The sequence below is a fragment of the Mercenaria mercenaria genome, chromosome 17, assembly GCF_021730395.1.
Source record: "Mercenaria mercenaria strain notata chromosome 17, MADL_Memer_1, whole genome shotgun sequence".
NCBI classification, from domain to species: Eukaryota; Metazoa; Mollusca; class Bivalvia; order Venerida; family Veneridae; genus Mercenaria; species Mercenaria mercenaria.
Window position 1 is genome coordinate 17,741,820 of NC_069377.1, and position 27,306 is coordinate 17,769,125.

General features: G+C 38.5%; 1 protein-coding gene and 1 long non-coding RNA gene across 2 annotated transcripts in view; both read right to left on the reverse strand.

Annotated features, from left to right (window-relative positions):
- The window catches only part of LOC123536082 (dynein axonemal assembly factor 3-like), a 236,609-nt gene that overhangs the window by 143,203 nt on the left and 66,100 nt on the right, over positions 1 to 27,306 (reverse strand). The window contains 2 exon segments of the mRNA XM_053529209.1: positions 3,771 to 3,864; positions 12,229 to 12,322. Coding sequence (XP_053385184.1) covers positions 3,771 to 3,864; positions 12,229 to 12,322 — 188 coding nt within the window.
- On the reverse strand, positions 23,285 to 24,994 carry LOC123536083 (uncharacterized). Its single transcript, XR_008368221.1, has 2 exons — positions 24,566 to 24,994; positions 23,285 to 23,484 (listed from the first exon to the last, which is right to left on the reverse strand). It is a non-coding gene; the product is annotated as an uncharacterized LOC123536083 (long non-coding RNA).

The following is a 27,306-nucleotide window of genomic DNA, read 5'->3' on the forward strand; positions in this document are numbered from 1 at the left end:
GCACTTTTAAACTCTTTTGGTACATAACCTAATTCCATTGATGTATTTATGATGTTTGTTATCAGCGGCAAGAGCTCATCGAGACATTTCTTCAGAAGCCATGTTGGTAAAGGGTCAAGTTTGCAGGATTTGTTTGGAGATTTTTGTATAATTTGTTCTACCTCTTCTATCGTTGTAGGAGCCAAATCAATAAGACAATTTGAAACTTCTTGGTGTTCTGAACAATGCAAGTCTACTGAATCACGATCAGTTTGGCTATGCGAAATAATATCATTCTAATGTTCTCAATTTTCTCGATGAAAAATTCACTAAACTTCTGCGCAAGTTCCTTTGATGATGTGTTAGAGGGACGGGAAGCATCTTGGCTGTCTCTTAGTAGATTTTTGGTTACCTTGGCCAAACTTTTGTGGTCAGTGCCACACGACTTCACCTTATCAGAGAAGTAGTCGGTTCGTGCCTGAATTAGGAGTTTATTCATGGTAGCACATTGGTCCCTATAGAGGTGATGGTCGATTGTTAGTTTGGATTTACGCCACTTCCGCTCAAGCTTGCGTTTTAAGTGTTTAGCCTCATGAAGTTCGTCTGTAAACCACGGACAGCTAGGTCGAAGAACAATAGTTTTTGTGCGTAAAGGAGCGTGTTTATCTATCAGTAAGGATAATCCTTTTGAATATGCATTTACTAGCTGATCCACGTCTGCGCCTTCTGGAAACGTACTTAGTGCAAGGGACGCTGAGATGTCTTGTTTGAAAGAACTTACGTCAATAGAGCGTAATTTCCGAAAAGAAACTTGCTTCCGTATCGGAGCTGGTTTTGCGGCACAGGAGTTGAAGTGAATTGCATGGTGATCCTGTGACATATTACCAGTATTGTCACAAAGACCTGGATCGATGACCTCGACACATGATATTATTTTGCTGTCGTTCCTGGTTATTACAACATCTAATGTATGACCGCGGGCATGGGTTGGTCCGTTCACATGTTGATGCATACCACATGACTGAAGTACACTTTTAAATCTGACAGCATCTCGGTCTGATGGAATATCAAGATGGAAATTCATGTCTCCCACAATGATGATGTCTTTATCAACTGTAGCATACCTGCCCAGGAAAGTAGGCCATTCTTCCTCTAGAAACACACTATTGCTATCCTATCATACTACTATTGCTATCCTATCATCCTATGATCCTACCACTGCTATCCTATCATCCTACTATTGCTATCCTATCATCCTACCATTGCTGTCCTATCATCCTACCATTGCTATCCTATCATCCTACCATTGCTGTCCTATCATCCTACTATTGCTGTCCTATCGTCCTACCATTGCTGTCCTATCGTCCTACCATTGCTGTCCTATCATCCTACTATTGCTGTCCTATCATCCTACCATTGCTATCCTATCATCCTACTATTGCTATCCTACCATCCTACTATTGCTGTCCTATCATCCTACAATTGCTACCATTGCTGTCCTATCATCCTACCGTTGCTGTCCTATCATCCTACCATTGCTGTCCTATCATATCATCCTACCATTGCTGTCCTATCATATCATCCTACCATTGCTGTCCTATCATCCTACCATTGCTGTCCTATCATCCTACTATTGCTATCCTACCATCCTACTATTGCTGTCCTATCATCCTACAATTGCTGTCCTATCATCCTACCATTGCTATCCTATCATCCTACCACTGCTGTCCTACTGCTATCCTATCATTCTACTGCTGCGATCCTATCATTCTACTGTTGCTGTCCTATCATCCTACTATTGCTGTCCTATCGTCCTACCATTGCTATCCTATCATCCTACTATTGTTGTCCTATCATCCTACTATTGCTGTCCTATCATCCTACAATTGCTATCCTATCATCCTACTATTGCTGTCCTATCGTCCTACCATTGCTATCCTATCAGCCTACTATTGCTGTCCTATCGTCCTACTATTGCTGTCCTATCGTCCTACCATTGCTATTGCTGTCCTATCGTCCTACCATTGCTATCCTATCATCCTACTATTGCTGTCCTATCATCCTACAATTGCTATCATATCAATGATCATCCTACTATTGCTGTCCTATCATCCTACTATTGCTGTCCTATCGTCCTACCATTGCTTTCCTATCATCCTACAATTGCTGTCCTATCATCCTACTATTGCTGTCCTATCATCCTACTATTGCTGTCCTATCATCCTACTATTGCTGTCCTATCATCCTACCATTGCTATCCTATCATCCTACTATTGCTGTCCTATCATCCTACTGTTGCTGTCCTATCATCTTACTATTGCTGTCATCCTACTATTGCTGTCCTATCATCCTACCATTGCTATCCTATCATCCTACTATTGCTGTCCTATCATCCTACTGTTGCTGTCCTATCATCCTACTATTGCTGTCCTATCATCCTACAACTGCTATCCTATCATCCTACTATTGCTGGCCTATCGTCCTACTATTGCTGTCCTATCGTCCTACCATTGCTATCCTATCATCCTACTGTTGCTGTCCTATCATCCTACTATTGCTGTCCTATCGTCCTACCATTGCTATCCTATCATCCTACTATTGCTGTCCTATCATCCTACTGTTGCTGTCCTATCATCCTACTATTGCTGTCCTATCATCCTACTATTGCTATCCTATCATCCTACTATTGCTGTCCTATCATCCTACTATTGCTGTTCTATCATCCTACAATTGCTATCCTATCATCCTACTATTGCTATCATATCATCCTACAATTGCTATCCTATTATCCTACCATTGCTATCCTATCATCCTACCATTGCTATCCTATCACCCTACTACTGCTATCTTATTATCCTACCATTGCTATCCTATCATTCTACCATTGCTTACCATTGCTATCCTATCATCCTACCATTGCTATCCTATCATCCTACTATTGCTATTATACTATCTTACCAACGCCATCTTAACATTCCAAAATCGCCATCCTTTCATTGCTATCTTACATTCATGCTTTGATATTTAGGTAGACGATAGTATGATAGAAACCAACAGTACTGCATACATGTCAGATGATCAAGTAAACAAGTATGTGAAGTTTCTATCAGTGGTTTCTGAGATACCAACCTACTTACAAAATCTTAACAAAATCCATGTGTGCAAGTCAATGTCAATGCAGACACCAATGAATGGGTGAGAGTACAATAGCTCTACCTATTTGGTGGGCTGGTGGTCTAGTGGTAACACACTTGACTGTCAATCCAGAGGTCCGGGGTTCGAATCGTGGTCCAGGCACTGGAAATTTCTGAGATGCTCTTGAGTGTCTCCCACCTAACTAAGAGGCCTGTACTGGTTCTTCCCAGGAAAGACGGTTTCGCGTGTATCGGTGCTATACACCGGGCACGTTAAAGAACCAGACTGTCTATTCGCAAAGAGCTAGGCTAAGTTAGCCGGACAGGCCTGTATCTAAAATGATTTCTCTCTATCTGTTCTGGGGGCTTCATCTCACTCTGCCCCTCTGGTCAGATTGCTCTGTGTCTGTACTAGTAGAGGATGAATTTCGCATCCTGTGTGGCTGCGTTTGCTATATGTAAAGCGCCTTTGAACGTGTTTATCATGAAAAGGGCGCTATATTAATCTGGTATAATAATAATAATATTTTGTGAATAATTTATGCCCCTTTCTGAATAGTCAACCTTTTAACAACAGGTATATTATTTAACATCAACATAATATACAAGCATATAAAACCTTACTGACATTAGCATTTTTCAATGTGGCTATCTTACTTGATGAGTTCCGACGCCATTTTGACAACGTACTCCTCGCACTGTTTTCTCACCAGAATATTCCCATATATTTCAAGGAACAGCTCCATCTTTTCTGATAAATAAACAGCACAATACTCATTTTTTTGTTTCCTTTGACATATTTCATTTTACCTTATCCCTTTAACAAACAGTATAACAAACTTAAACTAGAAAATGCTTTTGTAAAAAAGCGCATGTCTCCCCCAATGCAAAGTCCTATAGGCAAGAAGTCAATAGGGGTCAGGAGCGAAAGTCAAAGAGACACTGATGGTTGGCTGCAATAGGGATCATCTACTTGGCATGTCCAGTCATCCCGCTAAATTTCAACACTCTTGGCCTAGTGGTTCTCAAATCACTGTTCAGGCTCCTGTGACCTTGACCTTTGATCAAGTGACCTCAAAATAAATAGGGGTCATCTACTCTGCATGTCCAATCATCCTATTAAGTTTCAACATTGTAGGTCAAGTGGTTCTCAAGTTATTTCCAAAAAATGATTTTACATGAACAGGCCACTGTGACCTTGACCTTTAATAGACTGACCCCAAAATCAATAGGGGTCATCTCCTCTGCATGTTCAATCATCCTATGAAGTTTCAACATTCTGGGTCAAGTGGTTCTCAACTTATTGATCAGAACTGGTTATCAATGTTCAGGCCTCTGTGACCTTGACCTTTAACGAAGTGACCCCAAAAACAATAGGGGTCATTTACTCTGCATGAACAATCATCCTATGAAGTTTCAACATTCTGGGTCGAGAGGTTCTCAAGTTATTGATTGGAAATGGTTTTCCATGTTCAGGCCCCTGTGGCCTTGACCTTTAACAGAGTGACCCTAAAATCGTTAGGGGTCATCTACTCTGCATGACCAATCATCCTAGTAAGTTTCAACATTCTGGGTCAAGTGGTTCTCAAGTTACTGACCGGAAATGGTTTTCAATGTTCAGGCCCCTGTGACCTTGACCTTTAATGGAGTGACCCCAAAATCGATAGGGGTCATCTACTTTGCATGTACAATCATCCTATGAAGTTTCAACATTCTGGGTCAAGTGGTTCTCTAGTTATTGATCAGAAATGGTTTTCCATGTTCAGGCCCCTGTGACCTTGACCTTTGATGGAGTGACCCCAAAATCAATAGGGGTCATCTACTCTTCATGACCAATCATCCAATGAAGTTTCAACATTCTGGGTCAAGTGGTTCTCAAGTTATTGATCGGAAATGGTTTTCAATGTTCAGGCCCCTGTGACCTTGACCTTTGACGGAGTGACCCCAAAATCAATAGGGGTCATCTACTTTTCATGGCCAATCATTCTATGAAGTTTCAACATTCTGGGTCAAGTGGTTCTCTAGTTATTGATCGGAAATGGTTTTCAATGTTCAGGCCCCTGTGACCTTGACCTTTGACGGAGTGACCCCAAAAACACAAGGGGTCGTCTACTCCAGCAGCCCTACAACCCTATGAAGTTTGAAGGTTCTAGGTCAAATGGTTCTCCAGTTATTGCTCGGAAATGAAGTGTGACGTACGGACGGACGGAAGGACGGACGGACAGGGCAAAAACAATATGTCTCCCCCAAATATGTCTCCTGGGGGAGACATAATTAGTGTTTGATGTATTGCCATGCAATACAAAGTCCCCTACTGGAAGATGATTAAAATTAATTTTCATCTATACAAATCTACAGTTGTTCATTTTGCTTAATGTAAAAGCACATTTTTACGCAGGATCAAAATTTTGAGTATTGTTCATGAGGTTAAATATTGGCGAAACTGTAAAAATGGTATCATACTTGAATTTTAATTATATTAATGGTGAATATTTAAGCGAGGATTAAGTTTTGCGAGATGTAGAGCCTCGTGAATATAGCGGAAATTAAACCCTCGCGAAAATTTATGCTTTTACAGTATAACATCCATTATATAAAGATGTTTTTGATAACATTTCATTATGAAACTGATGGGAAAATATCATAACAAGAGCACCGCCTTGCGGGTGCAGACGCTCATGTGATTTTTTTGGCCCTGTATAATGGAAATATTGTCCTCCTCATGATTATCTAAGTCCAAAAGGGGCCATAATTCTTGCAAAAAGGCAATGTAGAGTTACAGTACTTGCTGTGCAGTGTCAGCTTTTAATGGCAAATCACTGCTCCAAGTTTTAAAGCAATTGCTTAGACCATAAAGAGAAAAGTTGACCTAAACATAAAACTTAACCAAGAAATCTGATATTTTCTAAGTCCTAAAGGGGCCATAATTCTTGCAAAAAGCAAGATGGAGTTATGTTTCTTACTGAACATAGTCAGGTATTGATGGTGAACAAGTGTTGCAAGTTTTAAAGCAATTGCTTTGATAGTTTAGGAGAATTTAAGTTGACCTAAACATAAAACTTAACCAAGAAATCTGATATTTTCTAAGTTCAAAAGGGGCCATAATTCTTGCAAAAGCAGGATGGAGTTATGTTTCTTGCTGTACAGAGTCAGCTTATGATGGTGAACAAGTGTTGCAAGTTTTAAAGCAATAACTTTGATAGTTTAGGAGAAAAGCTGACCTAAACATAAAACTTAACCAGCCAACCAGCCAACGCCGACACCGATCAAGTGATGACAATAACTCATCTTTTTTTTTCAAAAGATTAGATGAGCTAAAAACCATTGCTTATATATTTATGGAGATATTGACATGCACAGAAAGCAACTTTAATCTGCAGGGATGTCACTATAGTTTTCACAGTGGACTGCTGAAAGCTTCACAACATTACAGTTTCCTATGATTAAGTGTATTATTTTGATGTCAACTCATGACTGTCTTTGTTTGGTTGCAGTTTTCCATCTATAAAAGAAAAGCTGTTTATGCATATAGCAAAATACTATGAGGGAGGAACTTTTAGGAACTTTGAAGTACTGTGTTTTTAAAACAAACAACCTTAGGAAATAATATTTACCTGTATAATCATGACTGCATGCTGATGATATATTTTTATAACAATATATGCGGGATGATCAATAATTACGTAGACTGGTCCCATAAATGATGTCAATTTTTCGGCCGTTGCTTTGTGAAATAAACAACTTCTGCTGTATGACAGTCACGCATGCATTGAATTTAAATATCACAAGAATGTTTGGAAATTCGCGCAAACATTAAATTTTGCATAGAAATAGGCAAAACACCATCGGAAACATACAAGCTACTAAAGCAGACACGGGGAGAAAACTGCGCTTGCCCTGTACTTGTATTCAACAGGTTTCGACGCTTTTCTGATGGCCAACTGTCCCTTGAAGACGATACAGGTCGTGGACAGAAGTCAACAATCGGACCGCCAGTCGTAACATCAATAGAAGACAAACTGAAAGCGGACTGCAGAATGACCGTACGGGAGCTGTCAGAGGCTGCCAATGTCAGCTATGGAACCGCACACAGCATTCTGACCACAAATTAAACATGCGGAAGGTATTTAGCAGTGTTCACTTCTCTTGTACAATGATATTTGATCACACCAGACGTATCTTGAGCACATTCAGGATAGGCGACATCGTTGACATCGTCAAACTGATCACGACGTGGGCCGGCAGCGCGATAGTGTTTGTTTTCAAGTCGCCGTCATTTGATGTAGGAGAGACAGACATTTTTGGTATTTACAGACATAGTAGAGGATAGAACGACATTTCTATTGATTTATTTTTTATTAATGCATGTCTTATACTATTAATGATATAGAGGCAGTCTATGTAAATATTGATCATCCCTTGCAACAATGGATAAATACAAAATGGACATAGTGACATTACTTCTGGATCAACCCTCATAATGCTACAGATGTGTACAATTATCCTGAGATTTCATTTTACAACACACAAAGCATTTGAAATTAATCAAAATTAAACAGAAATAGCTATATGATATAATAAATAAATATGATCTTTAAAATGTTCTTATATTCCATTGTGGCAGTATTCCAATTTATCCTACCCTCATACAAGATACAGCACAAAATCGGCCTGCCTAATAAACTTTGCTTTATCTTGTCAGTGTCAAGATATCACTTTTGCGGGAACTTTTGAAATCAAATATTTTATCAAAATTTTGCATTGAAACCATCACCATTGTATTGGAAATGTCTGAACTTAGACAAGAGGGCCAAAACTGGCCCAAAGTCGCTCACCTGTGTAACACACAATAACAGTGTAAAGATGTTTTACCTAGTGATTTCATGGAGACTAATATTCTGACCAATTTTCATTAAGATTGGACCAAAAAACACGGCCTCTTGGGTGTAAACAAGCTTATTCTTTGATTTGACCTGGTGACCTAGTTTTTGACCCCACATGACCCAGATAAAATTCATGTGATATTTCATGCACAGAAACATTCTGACCAAGTTTCATGCACATCAAATAAACAAGAGTGTTAACAAGCTTTTCCTTTGATTTGACCGGGTGACCTAGTTTTTGGACTCATATGACCCAGTTTCCAACTTAGCCTAGGAATCATCAAGATGAACATTCTGAACAAGTTTCATGAAGACAGGATCATGAATGTGGCCTCTAGGATGTTAACAAGCTTATCCTTTGATCTGACCTGATGACCTAGTTTTTGACCAGTGACATGACCCAGTTTCGATCATGGCCTAGAAATCATCAAGATAATCATTCTATGCAAGTTTGTATTAAATCAAAGCATAAATGAAACCTCTATATGGCTGAAAGGGCCAACTAGAAAATTTTGCCCCTTTCAGGGGCAGTAACTCCAGAACCCATGATGGAATCTAGCCGGTTTTTGACAAGAACTGAGATCTTACTGTGACTTAAGCTGTGTGAAAGTGTAGTTAAAATCAAATATAAAATGTCACTTCTATCGTGTTCACAAGGTAAAAATTAACAAATTTTGGCTCTTTCAGGTGTCAATCAGGGGCAGTAACTCTGGAACCTATGATTGGATCTGACAGATTCAAAATGGAATCCAAGATTTATTGTTGTTGAAGATATTTTGCAAGTTTGTATCATATCAAACCATAAATGAATTCTCTATATGGCTGTAAAAGCCAAAATAGCAAATTTTGGCCCTTTAAGGGGCCATAACTCTGGAACCCATGATGGGATCTGGCCAGTTTTTGACAGGAACTGACATATCAAGCCAATACAAGTTGTGTGCAAGTTTGATTAAAGTTGATTTCAAAATGTGGTCTCTATCGTGTTCACAATCCAAAAATAGCAAATTTTGGCCCTTTAAGGGGCCATAACTCTGCAACCCATGATGGAATCTGACCAGTTTTCGAAAGGAACTGAGACATTATGCCAATACAAGTTGTGTGCAAGTTAAACTAGAAAATGCTTTTGTAAAAAAGCGCATGTCTCCCCCAATGCAAAGTCCTATAGGCAAGAAGTCAATAGGGGTCAGGAGCGAAAGTCAAAGAGACACTGATGGTTGGCTGCAATAGGGATCATCTACTTGGCATGTCCAGTCATCCCACTAAATTTCAACACTATTGGCCTAGTGGTTCTCAAGTCACTGTTCAGGCTCCTGTGACCTTGACCTTTAATCAAGTGACCTCAAAATAAATAGGGGTCATCTACTCTGCATGTCCAATCATCCTATTAAGTTTCAACATTGTAGGTCAAGTGGTTCTCAAGTTATTTCCAAAAAATGATATTACATGAACAGGCCACTGTGACCTTGACCTTTAATAGACTGACCCCAAAATCAATAGGGGTCATCTACTCTGCATGTTCAATCATCCTATGAAGTTTCAACATTCTGGGTCAAGTGGTTCTCAAGTTATTGATCGGAACTGGTTATCAATGTTCAGGCCTCTGTGACCTTGACCTTTAACGGAGTGACCCCAAAAACAATAGGGGTCATTTACTCTGCATGAACAATCATCCTATGAAGTTTCAACATTCTGGGTCGAGAGGTTCTCAAGTTTTTGATTGGAAATGGTTTTCCATGTTCAGGCCCCTGTGGCCTTGACCTTTAACAGAGTGACCCTAAAATCGTTAGGGGTCATCTACTCTGCATGACCAATCATCCTATGAAGTTTCATCATTCTGGGTCAAGTGGTTCTCAAGTTACTGACCGGAAATGGTTTTCAATGTTCAGGCCCCTGTGACCTTGACCTTTCACAGAGTGACCCCAAAATCAATAGGGGTCATCTACTCTGCATGACCAATCATCCTATTAAGTTTCAACATTCTAGTTTAAGTGGTTCTCAAGTTACTGACCGGAAATGGTTTTCAATGTTCAAGCCCCTGTGACCTTGACCTTTAATGGAGTGACCCCAAAATCGATAGGGGTCATCTACTTTGCATGTACAATCATCCAATGAAGTTTCAACATTCTGGGTCAAGTGGTTCTCTAGTTATTGATCGGAAATGGTTTTCCATGTTCAGGCCCCTGTGACCTTGACCTTTGATAGAGTGACCCCAAAATCAATAGGGGTCATCTACTCTTCATGACCAATCATCCTATGAAGTTTCAACATTCTGGGTCAAGTGGTTCTCTAGTTATTGATCGGAAATGGTTTCCAATGTTCAGGCCTCTGTGACCTTGACCTTTAATGGAGTGACCCCAAAATCAATAGGGCTCATCTACTTTGCATGTACAATCATCCTATGAAGTTTCAACATTCTGGGTCAAGTGGTTCTCTAGTTATTGATCGGAAATGGTTTTCCATGTTCAGTCCCCTGTGACCTTGACCTTTGATAGAGTGACCCCAAAATCAATAGGGGTCATCTACTCTTTATGACCAATCATCCTATAAAGTTTCAACATTCTGGGTCAAGTGGTTCTCTAGTTATTGATCGGAAATGGTTTTCAATGTTCAGGCCCCTGTGACCTTGACCTTTGACGGAGTGACCCCAAAATCAATAGGGGTCATCTACTCTTCATGACCAATCATCCTATGAAGTTTCAACATTCTGGGTCAAGTGGTTCTCTAGTTATTGATCGGAAATGGTTTTCAATGTTCAGGCCCCTGTGACCTTGACCTTTGACGGAGTGACCCTAAAATCAATAGGGGTCATCTACTCTTCATGGCCAATCATCCTATGAAGTTTCAACATTCTGGGTCAAGTGGTTCTCTAGTTATTGATCGGAAATAGTTTTCAATGTTCAGGCCCCTGTGACCTTGACCTTTGACGGAGTGACCCCAAAAACAATAGGGGTCGTCTACTCCAGCAGCCCTACAAGCCTATGAAGTTTGAAGGTTCTAGGTCAAATGGTTCTCCAGTTATTGCTCGGAAATGAAGTGTGACGTACGGACGTACGGAAGGACGCACGGACGGACTGACGGACGGACGGACAGGGCAAAAACAATATGTCTCCTGGGGGAGACATAATTAAAGTTGATTGCAAAATGTTGTCTCTATCATGTTCACAAGCCAAAAATAGCAATTTTTGGCCCTTTAAGAGGCCATAACTCTGCAACCCATGAAGGGATCTAGCCAGTTTTCGAAAGGAACCGAGATATTATGCCAATACAAGTTGTGTGCAAGTCTGATTAAAGTTGATTGCAAAATGTGGTCTCTATCGTGTTCATAAGCCAAAAACTGCAAATTTTGGCCCTTTAAGGGGCCATAACTCTAGAACCCATGATGGGATCTGGCCAGTTTTCAAAAGGAACCGAGATATTATGCCCATACAAGCTGTGTGCAAGTATAATTAAAATCAAATACAAAGTGTGGTCTCTATCGTGTTAACAAGGAAATTGTGGACGGAAGGACCAAGGGTGATCACAAAAGCTCACCCTGTCACTACGTGACAGATGAGCTAAAAACAAAACATTTTGAAACCAGTAAAATTATACTAAGTTGCCCATGTGAATCTACTGTATCCTGTTTTGTATTACTATGACTGACTTTTTTTTTTTGCGTTTTCTCCATAATATTATCTAATTGTTCTTATCTAATAAATTTACCAGACATTCATGTCTTTTTAACTTACTTGTTTTCATAAACAGAATAAAAACACTGTTTATGTACTAAATATTTAAATATAATGGGCCATAACTCATGCCTTCCAAATGCAATCTGACTGAAACTTGCACCACTGCATTTCCCTACAACAGTTAACATTTCTACTACCGTATGTTTTATTGAAATCCTTTGAACCATGTCTCAATTATGAATCTGGAGGGACTAAAATGCTATTAGGACAATTGCAGTGAACATATTTAGTAAAGTTGGAAGGATTCTAAATATTACCTATGTAAAAAATTCCCTTTCCTGTCAAAATGACACAAAATTTCCCTCCTTAGTATAATTAAGTGTCCCACCATCTTTCCCCCTCAAACTAAGAAAAAATCACTGCCCATTACTTACAACTTACTCCTATATCAAAGTAAATGCTAAGTTCCAGATACAAGACAAAAAATTGACTGCATACTTCATATTTGCTCCTTAGCCCTCTTCCCGTGATTATCTCCAAAAATATTATCAAAGTTAATACCTTGTAATCCCATTCTGTACTGAGGTTCTAGGGCAATAGTTAGAAATAGCATGTCTCTTGCATAAAGCTCCAAGTTGTTCTCCAAGATATAAAACTGGAAAAAATAACAAAGAATTAGTTAGCTGAAAGAATGTCTTTACAAAGAAATTGTCATAATGAAGAAGTCAAAACCTTAGATGACAGCAAATACTCTGTCTCACACATCTCAAATCTGCAAGATGTTGTCTGTCTGACATCTCTCACACCTGCAACTGACTTCAAGAGTTTGTCACTCTATCACCTCACCCACATGCAAAACTTTGCCTCTCTCATGGCTCTAAAGCCTGCAAGACTTTGTCTGCTCTATATATCTCTCATATATATATGTGTCTCACAGCTCTTACACCTGATAGAATGTGTCCATCTCAAATCTCTCAAATGTGAAATCTCACAGATCTGACACCTGTAAGATTTTGTCTGTCTCAAATCTCTTAACAGGTGCACATCTTTGCCTCTCTCACAGCTCAAGCCCCTGCTAGATTTTGTTTTTCTCATTCATCTAACACCTCCAAGACTTTGTTTCTCTCACAGTTGTTTTTCTCATTCATCTAACACCTCCAAGACTTTGTTTCTCTCACAGCTCAAGCACCTGCCAGATTTTGTTTTTCTCATTCATCTAACACCTCCAAGACTCTGTCCCTCTCAGAGCTCAAGCACCTGCTAGATTTCGTTTTTCTCATTCATCTAACACCTCTAAGACTCTGTTTCTCTCACAGCTCAAGCACCTGTAAAATTTTGTTTTTCTCATTCATCTAACACCTCCATGACTTTGTCTCTCTCACAGCTCAAGCCCCTGCTAGATTTTGTTTTTCTCATTCATCTAACACCTCCAAGACTTTGTTTCTCTCACAGCTCAAGCACCTGCTAAATTTTGTTTTTCTCATTCATCTAACACCTCCAAGACTTTGTCCCTCTCACAGCACAAGCACCTGCTAGATTTTGTTTTTCTCATTCATCTACCACCTCCAAGACTTTGTTTCTCTCACAGCTCAAGCACCTGCTAAATTTTGTTTTTCTCATTTATCTAACACCTCCAAGACTTTGTTCCTCTCCCAGCTCTAACATCTGCTAGATTTTGTTTTTCTGATTGATCTAACACCTCCAAGACTTTGTTTCTCTCACATCTCAAGCACCTGCTAGATTTTGTTTTTCTCATTCATCTAACGCCTCCAAGACTTTGTCTCTCTCACAGCTCAAGCACCTGCTAGATTTTGTTTTTCCTATTCATGTAACGCCTCCAAGACTTTGTTTCTCTTACAGCTCAAGCACCTGCTAGATTTTGTTTTTCTCATTTATCTAACACCCCAAGACTTTGTTTCTCTCACTGATCTAACATTTGCTAGATTTTGTTTTTCTCATTTATCTAACACCTCCAAGACTTTGTTTCTCTCACAGCTCAAGCACCTGCTAGATTTTGTCTTTCTCATTCATCTAACACCTCCAAGACTTTGTCCCACTCACAGCTCAAGCATCTGCTAGATTTTGTTTTTCTCATTCATCTAACACCTCCAAGACTTTGTTTCTCTCACAGCTCAAGCACCTGCTAAATTTTGTTTTCCTCATTTATCTAACACCTCCAAGACTTTGTTTCTCTCACAGCTCTAACATCTGCTAGATTTTGTTTTTCTGATTTATCTAACACCTCCAAGACTTTGTTTCTCTCACAGCTCAAGCACCTGCTAGATTTTGTTTTTCTCATTCATCTAATGCCTCCAAGACTTTGTCCCTCTCACAGCTCAAGCACCTACTACATTTTGTTTTTCTCATTCATCTAACGCCTCCAAGACTTTGTTTCTCTTATAGCTCAAGCACCTGCTAGATTTTGTTTTCCTTATTTATCTAACACCTCCAAGACTTTGTTTCTCTCACTGCTCTAACATTTGCTAGATTTTGTTTTTCTCATTTATCTAACACCTCCAAGACTTTGTTTCTCTCACTGCTCTAACATTTGCTAGATTTTGTTTTTCTCATTTATCTAGCACCTCCAAGACTTTGTCCCTCTCACAGCTCAAGCACCTGCTAGATTTTGTTTTTCTCATTCATCTAACACCTCCAAGACTTTGTCCCTCTCACAGCTCATGCACCTGCTAAATTTTGTTTTTCTCATTCGTCTAACACCTCTAAGACTTTGTCTCTCTCACAGCTCTAACATCTGCTAGATTTTGTTTTTCTCATTCATCTAACACCTCCAAGACTTTGTTTCTCTCACAGCTCAAGCACCTGCTAGATTTTGTTTTTCTCATTTATCTAACACCTCCAAGACTCTGTCCCTCTCACAGCTCAAGCACCTGCTAGATTTTGTTTTTCTCATTCATGTAACACCTCCAAGTCTTTGTCTCATTCACAGCTCAAGCACCTGCTAGATTTTGTTTTTCTCATTTGTCCAACACCTGCAAGACTTTGATTTTTCTCACATTCAACACCTTTCTAGATTTTGTTTTTCTCATTCATCTAACACCTCCAAGACTTTGTCCCTCTCACAGCTCTAAGCATCTTTCTAGATTTTGTTTTTTTTCATTTATCTACACCTCCAAGACTTTGTCTCTCACAGCTCAAGCACCTGCTAGATTTTGTTTTTTCTCATTCATCTAACACCTCCCAACACACCCTTTGTTTTCCCCCTCACAGTCAAGCACCTGCTAAATTTGTTTTTCTCATTTTTAACACCTCCAAGACTTTGTCCCTCTCACAGCTCAACACCTGCTAATTTTGTTTTTCTCATTCATCTAACACCTCCAAGACTTTGTTCTCTCACATCTCAAGCACTCTAGATATTGTTTTTCTCTTCATCTCATTTATCTAACACCTCCAAGACTCTTTTCCCTCTCACAGCTCAAGCACCTGCTAGATTTTGTTTTTCTCATTTCATGTAAACCTCCTAGACCCTTTTTCTCTTTATAGCTCAAGCACCTGCCAGATTTTGTTTTTCTCATTCGTCCAACACCTGCAAGACTTTGTTTCTCTCACAGCTCAAGCACCTGCTAGATTTTGTATTTCTCATTAATCTAACACCTCCAAGACTTTATCTCTCTCACAGCTCTAACATCTGCTAGATTTTGTTTTTCTCATTCATCTAACACCTCCAAGACTTTGTCCCTGTCACAGCTCATGCACCTGCTAGATTTTGTTTTTCTCATTTATCTAACACCTCCAAGACTTTGTCCCTCTCACAGCTCTAACATCTGCTAAATTTTGTTTTTCTCATTCATCTAACACCTATAAGACTTTGTCCCTGTCACAGCTCATGCACCTGCTAGAATTTGTTTTTCTCATTTATCTAACACCTCCAAGACTTTGTTTCTCTCACAGCTCAAGCACCTGCTAGATTTTTTTTTTCACTCAAAATTTATCTAATACCTCCAAGACTTGTCCCTCTCACAGCTTTAAGCACCTGCTACATTTTGTTTTTCTCATTTATTTTAACACCTCCAAGACTTTGTCCTCTCACAAGCTCAGCACCTGCTAGATTTTGTTTTTCCCCATTATCTAACACCTCCAAGACTTTGTTCTCTCACAGCTCTAACATTGCTAGATTTTGTTTTTCTCATTCATCTAACACCTCCAAGACTTTGTTTCTCTCACGCTCTAAGCATCTTTCTAGATTTTGTTTTCTCATTTATCTAACACCTCCTAGACTCTGTCCCTCTCACATCTCAAGCACCTGCTAGATATTGTTTTTCTCATTCATCTAACACCCCCAAAACATGTCCCTCCCTCCCACAGCTCAAAGCACCTGCCAGATTTTTTTTTTCTCATTTTGTCTAACACCTCAACACTTTGTCTCTCTCACAGCTCAACACCTGCTAGATTTTGTTTTTCTCATTCATCTAACACCTCCAAGACTTTGTTTCTCTCACAGCTCAAGCACCTGCTAGATTTTGTTTTTCTCATTCATCTAACACCTCCAAGACTTGTCCCTCTCACAGCTCAAGCACCTGCTAGATTTTGTTTTTCTCATTCATGTAACACCTCCAAGTCTTTGTCTCATTCACAGCTCAAGCACCTGCTAGATTTTGTTTTTCTCATTTGTCCAACACCTGCAAGACTTTGTCTCTCTCACATCTCAAGCACCTGTGATATTTTTTTTTCTCATTCATCAACTATAACACCTCCAAGACTTTGTCCTCTACAGCTCAAGCACCTGCTAGATTGTTTTTCTAATTCATCTAACACCTCCAAGACTTTGTTTCCTCTCACAGCTCATGCACCTGCTAGATTTTCATTTTTCCAAAATTATCTAACACCTCCAAGATTTGTTCCTCTCACAGTTCTAACACCTGCTAGATTTTGTTTTTCTCATTTATTTAACACCTCCAAGACTTTGTCCCTCTCACAGCTCATGCACCTGCTAAATTTTGTTTTTCTCATTTATCTAACACCTCCAAGACTTTGTCTCTCTCACATCTCAAGCACCTGCTAGATATTGTTTTTCTCATTCATCTAACACCTCCAAAATTCATCTAACACCTCCAAGACTTTGTCCCTCTCACAGCTCAAGCACCTGCTAGATTTTGTTTTTCTCATTTATTTAAAACCTCCAAGACCCTTTTTCCCCTTCACAGCTCATGCACCTGCCCAGATTTTTTTTTTTCTCATTCGTCCAACAACCTGCAAGACTTTGTCTCTCTCACAGCTCTAACATCTGCTAGATTTTGTTTTTCTCATTTATCTAACACCTCCAAGACTCTGTCCCTCTCACAGCTCAAGCACCTGCTAAATTTTGTTTTTCTCATTCATGTAACACCTCCAAGACTTTGTCTCTTTCACAGCTCAAGCACCTGCCAGGTTTTGTTTTTCTCATTCATCCAAAACCTGCAAGACTTTGTCTCTCTCACAGCTCAAGCACCTGCTAAATTTTGTTTTTCTCATTCATCTAACACCTCCAAGACTTTGTCCCTCTCACAGCTCAAGCACCTGCTAGATTTTGTTTTTCTCATTCATCTAACACCTCCAAGACTTTGTTTCTCTCACAGCTCAAGCACCTGCTAGATATCGTTTTTCTCATTCATCTAACACCTCCAAATTCCCCTCTAAGAACCTCAACAACACCCCAAGACTTGTTTTCTCTCACATCTCAAGCACCTGCAGATTTTGTTTTCTCATTCATCCTCCAAAATTACACCTCCAAGACTTTGTCCCTCTCACAGCTCAAGCACCTGCTAGATTTTGTTTTTCTCATTTATCTAACACCTCCAAGACTTTGTCCCTCTCACAGCTCTAACATCTGCTAGATTTTGTTTTTCTCATTCATCTAACACCTCCAAGACTTTGTCCCTGTCACAGCTCATGCACCTGCTAGATTTTGTTTTTCTCATTTATCTAACACCTCCAGACTTGTCCCTCTCACATCTCAACACCTGCTAAATTTTGTTTTTCTCATTCTCTAACACTCAAAATTTATCTAACACCTCCCAAAACTTTGTCCCTTTCACAGCTCAAGCACCTGCCAGATTTTGTTTTTCTCTTTCGTCCAACACCTCCAAGACTTTGTTTCTCTCACAGCTCAAGCACCTGCTAGATTTTGTTTTTCTCATTCATCTAACACCTCCAAGACTTTGTCCCTCTCACAGCTCAAGCACCTGCTAGATTTTGTTTTTCTCATTCATCTAACACCTCCAAGACTTTGTTTCTCTCACAGCTCAAGCACCTGCTAGATTTTGTTTTTCTCATTCATCTAACACCTCCAAGACTCTGTCTCTCTCACAGCTCTAACATCTGCTAGATTTTGTTTTTCTCATTTATCTAACACCTCCGAGACTTTGTTTCTCTCACACTCTAAGCACCAGATTTTATCAAATTGTTCTTTCTCCCATTCATCTTTTACAACCTCTCAAAAAAATTTCATTTTAACACCTCCCCATGACTTGTCCCACTCTACACTGCAAATGCTCCAGCTAAATTATCTTTGTTCACACTTCACACAACAAAACCCCCAAGCTTCATCCCTTTTCCCCCAGCTCTGTACACAGCTAGATTTTTGTTCTTTACACTTAACTAAAAACTTCCAAGCTTTTTCCTTTTTCACAGCTCTAACACTGAAGAACTTGTCTCCGCTCTACACATTCAATTCTCACACCTCCAAGAACTTTGTCCCTCACAGCTCATCACCATGCAAAACTTTGTTTTCCACATCAAATTTTCTACACAGCCTCCAAGAACTTTGTTTGTCTCACAGTTCACACATGTAATATTGTTTTTTTTCATCTCTCACACATCCAAAATTTTCTAATTACCTCAAAACTTGTTTCCGTCTCCCCTCAACGTTCAAGCACACTGCTAGAATTTGTCTCACAGTCTCAAAATTCAAAACCCCAAGCTTCTCCACTGCACAAGCTCACAGCTCTCACAATTTCACAGACTTGTCTCACGTCTACACATGCACAGACTTTGTCCTCTCTCACAGCTCTACACATCCTGCTACAGCTTTTGAATTTTTCTCATTTCTCACACCTCCAAGAAAATTGCTCCGCTCTCACACAGCTTCAAAGCACACCTGGAAAATTTCCAGCTCTTTCCACATGCATTTTTCACAGCCTCCAAGACTTTGTCTCACCTCTTCACAGCAAACTGCCCCAGCTCTCACACATGTTTTGTCTCACTCTCACCATTAAAACCTAGCCCCAAAACTTTGTTTCTCCTCACAAAAGCTCAAGCCCCCCTGCAAATTTGTCTCATCATCTAACACCATCCAAAACTTTGTTCCCTCTCACACTCAAAAGCACCTGCAAGACTTTCTTCAGCTCTCACTCATGCAAAACACACCTCCAATGACTACTTTCTCACAGCTCTACACCTGTAATCTTTCTCATCATCTAACACCATCCAAACTGTTCTCACAGCTCTCACACATGCAAAACTTTGTTATTTCCCTCAAAATTTGTCTAACACACTCCCAAAAATTTGTCTCACAGCTCTCAATCTCAAGCATCCTTGCCCTACATTTCAGTTTTTCTTTAATCATCTAACACCTCAAAATTCATCTTTCAACCTCCAAAAACTTTGTCCCCTCTACTCAAAAACTCAAGCAACCTGCCACATTTTGTTTGTGCTCATAATCTCAACACCTGCAAGATTTAATCCCCCACATCTCTAACACCTGCAAATTTTGCTTTTGAAAGCTGGGCTCATTTTAACCCCTAAGATTTTGTCACATGTCTACATACCAAAAATCAAAGCGGTAGCCATGTGGTTTTTTGTTTTTTTTCCCCATTTTATCTAAACCACCCCAGAGTGGGGCAAATTTGTCCCTGGGTACAGTGACTCCCACGCTAGGGGAAAAATTTTTTTTTCACCTTCCCTTCTCTACCCGACCAAAACCATTTGTCCCTTTCAAACAATCAAAGACTGCTAGATTTTGTTTTTCACATTTATCTAAAACCGTCCAAGACTGTTGTTTACTTCTCACAGCTCAGCACCTGCTATTTTGTTTTCTCATTCATCTAACACCTCCAAAGACCTGCTCTCCACAGCTTTAAACATCGCTAGATTTTTTTTTTTCTCATTCACTAACCCCCCCAAGCTTTGTTTTCTCTCAGATTTTAAGCACTGGGAGATTTTGTTTTTTTATTCATCTAACACCCCAAGAAAACCCGTCCCCACACCTAACATCTGCTAGATTTTGTTTTTCTCATTTATCTAAACCCCGAGACTTTTTTCTCCACGTCTAAAACCCCCAAAGATTTTTCAAATGAATTCACATTCTCACTTTTCCATGCATCTTTCACAACCTCAAAATTTCAAACTTTTTTAGTCCACAGCTCTCACACAGCAAAAATTGTCTCACAGCTCTCACACATGAAAACTTGTCTCACAGCCTCACACATTTTAAAAAATTTTTTCTCACAGCCTCACAATGCAAAACTTCTCACACCTCTACATGCAAAACTTTTCCCCCACTCTCACACAAGCAAAACTTTTTTTCACACCTCACACATGCAAAAATTTCTACAGCTCTCACAAAAGCAAAAATTTTTCCCCAGCTCTCAACATAAAAACTTTTCCACGCTCCACCATTAAAAATTGTTCACACTCTACACGCAAAACTTTGTTTACCTCCAACAACAAAACTTTGTCCACAGCTCTCACCATCAAAATTTTTCTCACACCTTTCCCCATCAAAACTTGTCTCTGTCTCACAGCTCTCACACATGCAAAACTTTGTCTCACAGCTCTCACACATGCAAAACTTGTCTCATGCCAGCCCACACACAAAAACTTGTCTCACAGCTCTCACACATGCAAAACTTTTTCTACAGCCTCCAAAATCAAAACTTTGTCTCCAGCTCTCACATGCACAACTTGCTCACACCTCACACATGCCAATTTTCTCACCCTCACACATCAAACTTTTCTCCACACCTACACATGCAAAACTTTGTCTCACACTCTCACACATGCAAAAAAATTTTTCTCAAAGCCCCCCAATGCAAAAAAAATTTTCTCACCTCTCACACATGTAAAAATGTTTCCGCTCTCACACATGTAAAACGGTCTCACACCTCACACATGCAAAACTTTTCCACGCTCTCCACCAGCAAAACTTTTTCTCACACTCTCACAATGCAAAACTTGTCTCACAGTTCCACACATAAAACTTTTCCACACCTCACCATGTAAAAAGGTTTTCCAAAACTCTCACACATGTAAAACTTGTCTACAGCCTCCACAATCCAACTGTCTCACAGCTCCACCATGCAAAACTTGTCTCCAGCCTCACCTGAAAAAATTTTCTCACACTCCACACATGCAAAAATTTCTCACACAGTAAAACTTTTCTCACAGCTCTCACCCAATGCAAAACTTTGTCTCCAGCCTCACACATGCACAACTTTCTCACAGCTCCACACAGTAAAACTTTTCTCACAGCTCTCAAACATCAAAACGTTCTCACCTCTCACACAGCAAAAATTTGTCTCACAGCTTTACCTCAAAACTTTGTCTCACACTTTCACACAGCAAAACTTTGTCTCACATCTCAAAATTCAAGACTTTCTCTCCACAACTTTTTTATACAAACTTTTTCTGTCACAAAAAGCTTTCCCCACCTGCAACAATTTTATCTTTCAATTTCACTCATGAAAATTAGCTTAAAATATGCCTTTAAACCTCAAACGGTACACCTCAAAAACATTTTAAAAGAATTTGTCTTAAAACTCATCCCTGCAAGATAATTTGTGTCTCACATCTCTCACACCTGCAAGAATGATATGAAATAGCTTGTGAAAAAGCGGTGGGACCAGTTTTAACCCCAGGGTAAAAATTTAATACAAGTAAAGGGCTACAACATGATGCTACATACCAAATATCAAAGCGGTAGGCCATGTGGTTTTGTATAAGAAGATTTTCAAAGTTTTCCCTATATAAGTCTATATAAACCATCTGACCCCCAGAGTGGGGCCAAATTTGACCCTAGGGCATACATGTGATCTCCCACGCGGGAGGGTCAAAATCCCGATTTTTTCACCTTGCCTTCCGTCTCCCGACCAAAACCATAATTCTCCCGCTTTTCAAAAAAAAAAAAAAAAAAAAAAAAATCAATATTATGACTGGGTTGATAATTACCGAGGAGTGCCAAATATGTTTACACAGTAAATTAAAGTGTCACGGACTGTTGTGTATTATACATGTTTGACACACATGTAGCCGGAGGTTGCTGGCTAGCTGGAGTTGTTTTTCACAGGTGAATTTTGATAACATGATTGTTTGTTTTGATAAGGGATTAGACAAGCAGGGCCTTTGCCAATTAGGCTCCATTTTTTTACCAATATGAAGCAAAAAAACTCCCAGTCAGAAGAAATAATTCCTAGCTGAAATAAATTTTTGATTATTCGAAGAAAAGTTTTGTTCAGTAATAAAATCGCATAAATAATTGTTGGAAAAACCAACCCATTACTATTTTTAGAACATGAATGTTACTTCCCCTTATGCAGTTATGCCATTTTCTTCCAATGTTTACCAAATCAATTTGCTCCAAAAATCGATCGTATTTTATTGAAAATTGGATGAAAACATACACTCATTTATTTGATAACATCAATCTACATTATTTTGGTAAGGGTAAATACATGTTGATGCATTTCTGTTTTTTGTTTTTCATAACAAAATCATTAATGATCACAAAAGTGGGTGGGGTAAGGAGCTTACATAATTTATGAGTTGTGTTCTGATTAATGTAGAGCTTCGTTTTTTTTTCCAGTCCTCGAGTAGAATAATGTTAATGCATGTTCACCACCATTTCAGACCTAAAGTGAGACTTTGTTTCAACAAATTTAATCTGTTAAGAAAGTTTAAAGTTAGAACAAGAGGGAGTGCTCAACTTTTCTCAGTGATTGGCTCTGAGTTAAAGCTTTGCCGTCAGTAGCTTTGAATGTAACAGAGATATATATTGAATATTATTTAAAACTTCAACCAAAAAATGTAAGTAAAAAGGTGGCATAACTCTGAATACATTAATATTCATATCAAGAGTTATGAGGATTGTTTCTACTGCCCGTCCCTAGATTTGCCACTATAATGCCACCCTTTTCAATGGTGGAGTATTTAGACAATTTTCCACCAAAATGCCACCTAAAATGCCACCAAAATTGTGAAAAAATGAACAGGACAGTGGCAAACCTGTTTTCCACTAAATTCCACCTCTTTCCACTTGTGTACACCTTTAGGTGGCAATAAGTGGAGTATTTAGACAGTTTAACACCAATATGCCACCATTATGGTGGAAAATTTGTTTGCCACTTAATTCCACCAATAGCCACCTTCGTGGTGGCAGTAAGTGGAGTATTTAGACAAATTACCACTAAAATGCCACCATTATGGTGTAAAAATATTTTCCACTAAACGCCACTTACTTCCACCAATTGCCACCTAACAGGTGGCAGTAAGCAAACAAAATTTCACCAAAACACCACTATGGTGGCAGTCCTATTTTTCACTAAATGCCACCAAATAGCTGGCAATAGTAGGAAAATATGATCGGCTGCACCTGCTGAATCTGAAAAAACTCAGTAGTAAGCAAAAATCAAATTATATTAATATATTTTTTATTTTTATGAAAAATCAAAGACTCTTCACAAGAAATCACAAAAGATCTGAACACGAGGATCAGGATGTTGTCAATGCAGTCTTATTTTTTCATATTCCAGGATGGCTTAAGTAGATGGCGAATGACTCTCCAAATTTCACTCCTTTGAATGTAAGGCCATTTTTCCAGCACACAATCTGTAACAGCAAACCATACAATGTCAACTATTAATAGATATATTTTTCTAACATTCTGAATAATTTTGCAGAAAATTGTAAATTTCCTCTAGAAAATATTATGAAATCGAAAGACTAAACTGTAACTCACTGACATAAACGAAGAACTCTACAAACTTAATCTATGTCAAATACTGTGAAATCATTTAAATTCGCTGGCATGAAATTTCAAGCAAACGTAAAAACGACTGTTTCGCGCGGGCTTTAATTCGCACATTTTCAATTTATAAATGAAAAAATAAATTAAAAAATAATAACAGCGCGGTCTTAAATTCACGCATTGGTTCTAGCGCGAAATACGCGAAAATTCGTCCTACGCGAATAAAAATGATTTCACAGTAAAATGCAACATCTTTATTATAACTGTGAGAAGTTTTATCAAAATCTACATTGTAGAAAAAATTCTATTCACTCAAACAGTTACATTGTTTTGTGGAAATATATGCATCTTGAATCAATAACAAGAACTTGAGAATTGATGAAAGATGTGGAAGCACCATTGCTCTAAGGTGATTTACACTTGTGTCAAATTTCATGAATATTATCAATAGATTACTTGTTATGTAGGAATTTATGGATTGAAAAACAATTAAAGTGCAATAACTTTGGTTACTGAAGTGATCCTGATGGAAATTGCACAAGCAATGCTGTCCTGTAGTGATCTACATTTTTGTAAAGTCCATCAATAGATGCAGGAAAAATCCCTATTTTTTACCAAATCAAGGGGAAATACTTCTTTTACTAGGTAAATAATTGAGCAGTGTTAAGCAGTGTTAATGAGCTTATAATAATTACATGAGGTTTAGTGATTCTATAGACAAAGCTATAAAAATATTTTTCCAATTACAAGCATTTTCAGTTAATCTGACGGACAGATAAAAAAGAAAGGACAACGCCAAAAATAATATCCCTCCGCCTTTTCATCACATTTATAATTAATATTTATCATATAATATGCCAGGAATTTCTATTAATTGGTGTATTTCTTTAAAAATTAAGGGTTATTTAAACATTAGCTTTTATAAAAACATATAATATTTACCTGATTCAAAATTATCTTGATAATGTTTCTTTTATGCAGTAATAAGCTGTATGCTGCTCAGGGATATACCGTCAGGCAGGCATATCATGTCACAAAGTTGCACTTTTTTCACAGAAGGTACCTGGTATGAACAGTTTAAAGTACATATTGTATCCCAAGTGCTAATCAATAATGTAAATAATTACAAAATGATACAATTTTACAAACAGTGTTATAAACATGATTGAGCTATATTCCAGAAAATATATCTGGGATTTATCCATCTGCCAAACTTCCTAAGACATAAAGGAGATTTGTTGACTTTAATTCAAAGCAGTTTGGTAAATGTTGTTTCAAATTCAGTATTTGTTAAGAGTAAGTAATTAAGACAATGTTAAAGACAGTAATAATTAAAAAAAATAAACAGTATAATATTGTTACCTCTCACAATGTGTTTCAGTTTCTCCCAGGCTGACTCATCAAATGCCAGATTTCAAATTTTGGTATTACTACACAGATAAATTGATTCCACACATACACTTTCTTGGTCAGCTAAAGAAGGTGTCAAACCTTAAGTTGAAAGCTATTGTAAAAACATCCTTTTTATAAACACTTCTTTTTTTTTTCAATTAATGAAGAGAACAGGCAAGAACTATTTCTTTGCATCTGACCTGATGTTTGCCTGCATATATAAATCTTAACTGACCCAAATTCACCTGGGTTGTTTCTATACATTTGTGTGGGAGCTTGTAACTTGATCTATCATTAATCTTATCTTTAACCAACTTTCACTCATGCAGAAATAATACACTGCAGACACATTTCAAAATGATCTTTTCAGATTCAGCTAGTACAGTTGCCACCTATTTTCCACCTTTTCTGTCTTTTTGAATATAATGCAAAGCTATAATAAGCAGTAAATATTCTGTTTCACAAAAGAACGAAAATTTTTCTGTATACCATTCTGAATATTATTTTTGTCCAGATAGAGTCAGCATAGACTTACTCTCATTTTAATGAAACCCTTTGAAGAAGGAGCCTGGGTATAGGCTGTTTTGCAGATGTTGGTCAGTCTGTCGGTCATTTGGTATGTTGACCAATTGGTTTCGGGATGATAACTCAAGAATGCTTGGGCCTAAGATCATGAAACTTTATATGTAGATTGGTCATGACCAGCAGTGACCATGTTGACTTGGAGGCCAGTAGGTCAAAGGTCAAAATCACAGCGACCTGGAACAGTTAAACAGTTTCCAGATGATAACTCTAATACTCTTGAGCCTAGGATCATGAAAGTGAATGGGAAGGTTGAACATAGCTAGCAGATAACTCCTATAGATTTTTAGTTCAGTAGGTCAAAGGTCAAGGTCACAGTGAACTGGAACAGTTAAGCTGTTTCGGGATGTTAGTTTGAGAACTCTTTGACCTAGGATCATGAAACTGCATAGGGAGGTTGATCATGACCGGCAGAGGACCCCTACTGATTTTGAGGTCAGTCAATGGTCAAAGGTCTAGGTCACATTGACCCAGAACATTAGAACGCTTTTTGCCCAATAACTAGATAATGCTTTGGTCTAAGATCAAATTTGATACAGAAGTCACTTATGACTGGTAAATGGCCCATAATTCTTGATATAAAGGTAGTACATCAAACATCCAGTGCACAGTGACAAAATGATTTTTGTTTCTTGTACAGTTACTGAATACAGGGCTAGCGCTGGAATGGGCATTTTGAGCAAAATGCATAAAATGCTAATTTTGGCTCAAGAAAATTCAGAAATGGCTCAAACTCTAAAAAAAACCCTACTTTAAGAATTAAAGCCAGTCAATTTTCATATAATGTTATTTTGGACCAAAGAGTGCTAAGACAGACTGTGGCAAAACATGCAATAAACAAGAGGCACAGTCCATGGTTCATTAACACCATCAAGTGACAATAAACCTGTGTCCTTGGGGTAATTAAAAGCATCTCTCATAGTTTGTTTAGCTAAATTGGTACTGATTAATGAATATACATGGATCAAAGGTGTTTGTTTGTGGCACATGCCATGATTGAAGTAACTTGATTGAATAACTGGTCATCATCTTTTATTATCTCATCAAAAGACAAGATTAAAGAATGTTGAAAGCTAAGTGTGTTTGATCTTTATTGTTCACAAAAGTTTCCTGTTCAGAAATTCCCCTTCAGGAATCGACCAAAGCCCGCAGGATCCACAACTAAACTCTTCATGGACACACGAATGGGCGTGCGAGCCTCTTCGATCCGGGGCGTAAAAAATCTGGCTCAAACTTTTTTCAACCCAGCGCTAGCCCAGGAATACATCAAGTGGGGGTCGGGAGCATTTTGTGTTCTACAAGCTGTTTTCAATGTGCAGTTTTAGCAAAGTCAGGTTCCGTGTCAATTAGGCCTGAAGTTTGAAGTTTAGTGTCCATTATACCTTGATTCCAACCTGAGTCCATGTGAAGATTTTTGTACAGGGTAATCCAATGTCTTACAGTTCTCTTTTAAATCAAACATCACAAAAATTTCTAAGTTTTTTTTTCCACCTATTCGCCACCAAGAAAATTTGCTAAGTCCCTATTTTCCACTAAATGCCACTAGATTTCCACCATGAAAAAAAACTATGTTCTACTTTCCACCAATTTACACCTTTCTACCACCATAAAGAAAATCTATGTTCAAATTTACACCTAATGCCACCTAAATGCCACCAAAATAAAGTGGCTTTTGGTGGCAAATTTATCACTTAGGTGAAAAAAGAGCT